Source organism: Dermacentor silvarum, chromosome 4 (assembly GCF_013339745.2).
Source record: "Dermacentor silvarum isolate Dsil-2018 chromosome 4, BIME_Dsil_1.4, whole genome shotgun sequence".
NCBI lineage: Eukaryota > Metazoa > Arthropoda > Arachnida > Ixodida > Ixodidae > Dermacentor > Dermacentor silvarum.
In genome coordinates this window covers 190182060-190184513 of record NC_051157.2, presented here as the reverse complement: position 1 = coordinate 190184513, position 2454 = coordinate 190182060, and the positions used below count along the sequence as shown (strand labels likewise).

At 51.8% G+C, this 2454-nt stretch overlaps 1 protein-coding gene across 1 annotated transcript; it reads right to left on the bottom strand.

Annotated features, from left to right (window-relative positions):
* Positions 1-956: 956 nt before the first annotated feature.
* Positions 957-2054, bottom strand: LOC125945090 (uncharacterized). Its single transcript, XM_049666662.1, has one exon. It carries the CDS (start codon positions 2052-2054, stop codon positions 957-959), a length of 1098 nt encoding a protein of 365 aa, XP_049522619.1.
* Between the last annotated feature and the right edge of the window lie 400 nt (positions 2055-2454).

Genomic DNA, 2454 nt, shown 5'->3' with positions numbered 1-2454 from the left:
CCTCAGTTGCGCATTGAGTTTGTCCTTCTCCGCTACCTTCCATTTGTGCATGGCCGCCTCGTAGGTGAAGTGGCATAGCGCGAAGGCGTTTGTGAGCTTGAGGAGATTTTCTTCCTTAAGGCCGTGTTGTCTGTTTGCTACGCGTCGTATCAGATTGATGGCGTTATCCGACTTTGTGGCGATCTTCGCCACTGTCGCGGCGTTAGAGCCGTTGCTCTCATTGAGCATGCCGAGAACTCTGATTTTGCTGACGTGCGGAATGGTTGCTCCGTCTTTTGTTCTGAGAGTAATGGCGTGCGTGTCTCTGATTTCGCTCTTTGGCTTGGGACCGCTTCTCGGTGGTTTATAGACGAGGAGCTCCAACTTAGCGGGCGAACATCGCAGACCCGTGGGAGCGAGGTATTCCTCGAAGACGTCGATCGCTTGCTGTAGCGCGTTCTCAACTGATCCCAGGCTACCTCCCGAGATCCACAGCGTTACGTCATCTGCGTGTATGGTGTATTTGACGTTCTCGATTTGATCCAGTCTCTTGCCTAGGCCGGATAGCGCAAGGTTAAAAAGCGTCGGAGAGATGACAGAGCCTTGCGGGGTGCCCTTGCTGCCTAGTTTGTATTTCTGGGACTTGATTTCTCCTAGACGAAGGGTGGCCGTTCTGTCGCTCAGGAACGATTTTGTATAAGCGTAGAGTCTAGCGCCGAGGTCGAGGTTAGAGATTGTATCGAGTATGTAGTCATGCGATAAATTATCGAAGGCCTTTTCGAGGTCTAGCCTTAGGATTACTCTCGCGTCTCTCGTGTCTGCGTCAATGATCTCATGTTTGAGAAGTTTCATGGCGTCTTGGGTGGACAGCCCGGGTCTAAAGCCGATCATTGTTGCGGGGTAGATATCTCTTTCTTCTATATGTTTTGAGAGCCTGTTTAGGACCGCGTGCTCGGCTACCTTGCCGACGCAAGACGTCAGCGAGATCGGTCTGAGGTTATTGATGTTGGGCGCCTTACCAGGCTTTCGGATGAGCACGATGAGGCCGTTTTCCAGTCTTCGGGTAGTGCTCCATTCCTCCAGATTTTGTTGATTTCCTCAGTGAGGGTTTCGATGGAGGTGTCGTCTAGGTTTCTAAGTGCCTTGTTAGTTACGCCGTCCGGCCCCGGCGCGGACTTGGTGTTTAGGTTCTGAAGCACCGTGCGTACCTCTTCGGTTGAGAAGTCCCGATCTAGCTCTGGGTCGGCCTTGCCGCGATATGCTTCGGCGGTCGTGCCTCTAGCATTTTTGGCCAGCGGGAGGTACTTGTCGGCGAGACGATCAATGAGGTCATTTTCCGTGGTATTCTTGAGTTCTTCGTGCATGATCCTGTTCAGCGTGCGACCTTGATCCGCTTTGGTTCTGGTTCTGTCTAAAAGGTGTTTAAGCAGGTGCCATGTCGTCCCGCTATTGATGCGGCCATCCTCAGCGTCGCACACTTCGTTCCATTGCTGATTAGATAGTTGCGTGCAATATTCTTCAATCAGGCGGTTGAGGGAAGAAATTCTTTTCCTCAGCCTTCGTTTGTGTCTTTGTTCTTTCCATCTCCTGGTGAGCGATTGTTTGGCTTCGAGCATGTGAGCCAGTCGGCTGTCCATGCTTTGAACGGGGAGATCTGTCTCTATTTCCTTTGTGGCCGCCTTAACGTCGGCCTTTTGTTGCGACGTCCATTGTTCGATCGATTCGTTGCCTGTTCGGCGTTCGTGTCTGAACTCGCGGAACTTGTCCCAGTCGACGTACGTCATTTTTCTGGGTTCTCTGGATGGGGTGTTGATCATTGTCTCAACAATGTGATGATCACTGCCCAATTCCTCGAAGAGGTTGTTCCACTGATAGTTTGGAACGTTGCGGACGAAAGTGAGATCCGGCGTTGTGTCGCGGTTGACCGAGTTACCCGTTCTTGTGGAGTCTGCGGCGTTCGTAATGAGCATTAGGTCAAGTTCATCGGCGTCGTTTAGTAAGTCCTTCCCCTTGGCCCTGCTGGCGACGTATCCCCAGGCCGTGTTAGGGGCGTTGAAGTCCCCGGCCACGATCATGGGGTTATCGCCGGCACGGTTGCAGGCAAGCTTGAATATTTGCCTAAATTTTTGTGCTCTGTGCTTGGGGCTGCTGTAAACGTTTAGGATGAATATGCTCTTGGCGTTCTTTGCTCTAGGGAAGACTTCCGTGAGAATGAATTCACAGTTGCTGCGGTCGTGATTAATATTGTGCCTCGTATGGGCTAGCTTGTTGCTGAACAACGTGGCGATACCTCTGCATTTGTGTTGCGGTGTCGTAGCGGTCACGTCATAGCCGGATAGCGAGGGTGCAGCGGTATTTGTCTCTTGTAGGAGAATGACTTGGGGTTTGTCTTTTTTTGGCTCGAATGTATTGTTGCAGGGGGACCTTTTTGCGGACGTAGCCCCTACAATTCCATTGCCAAACGCGAAACGGTTC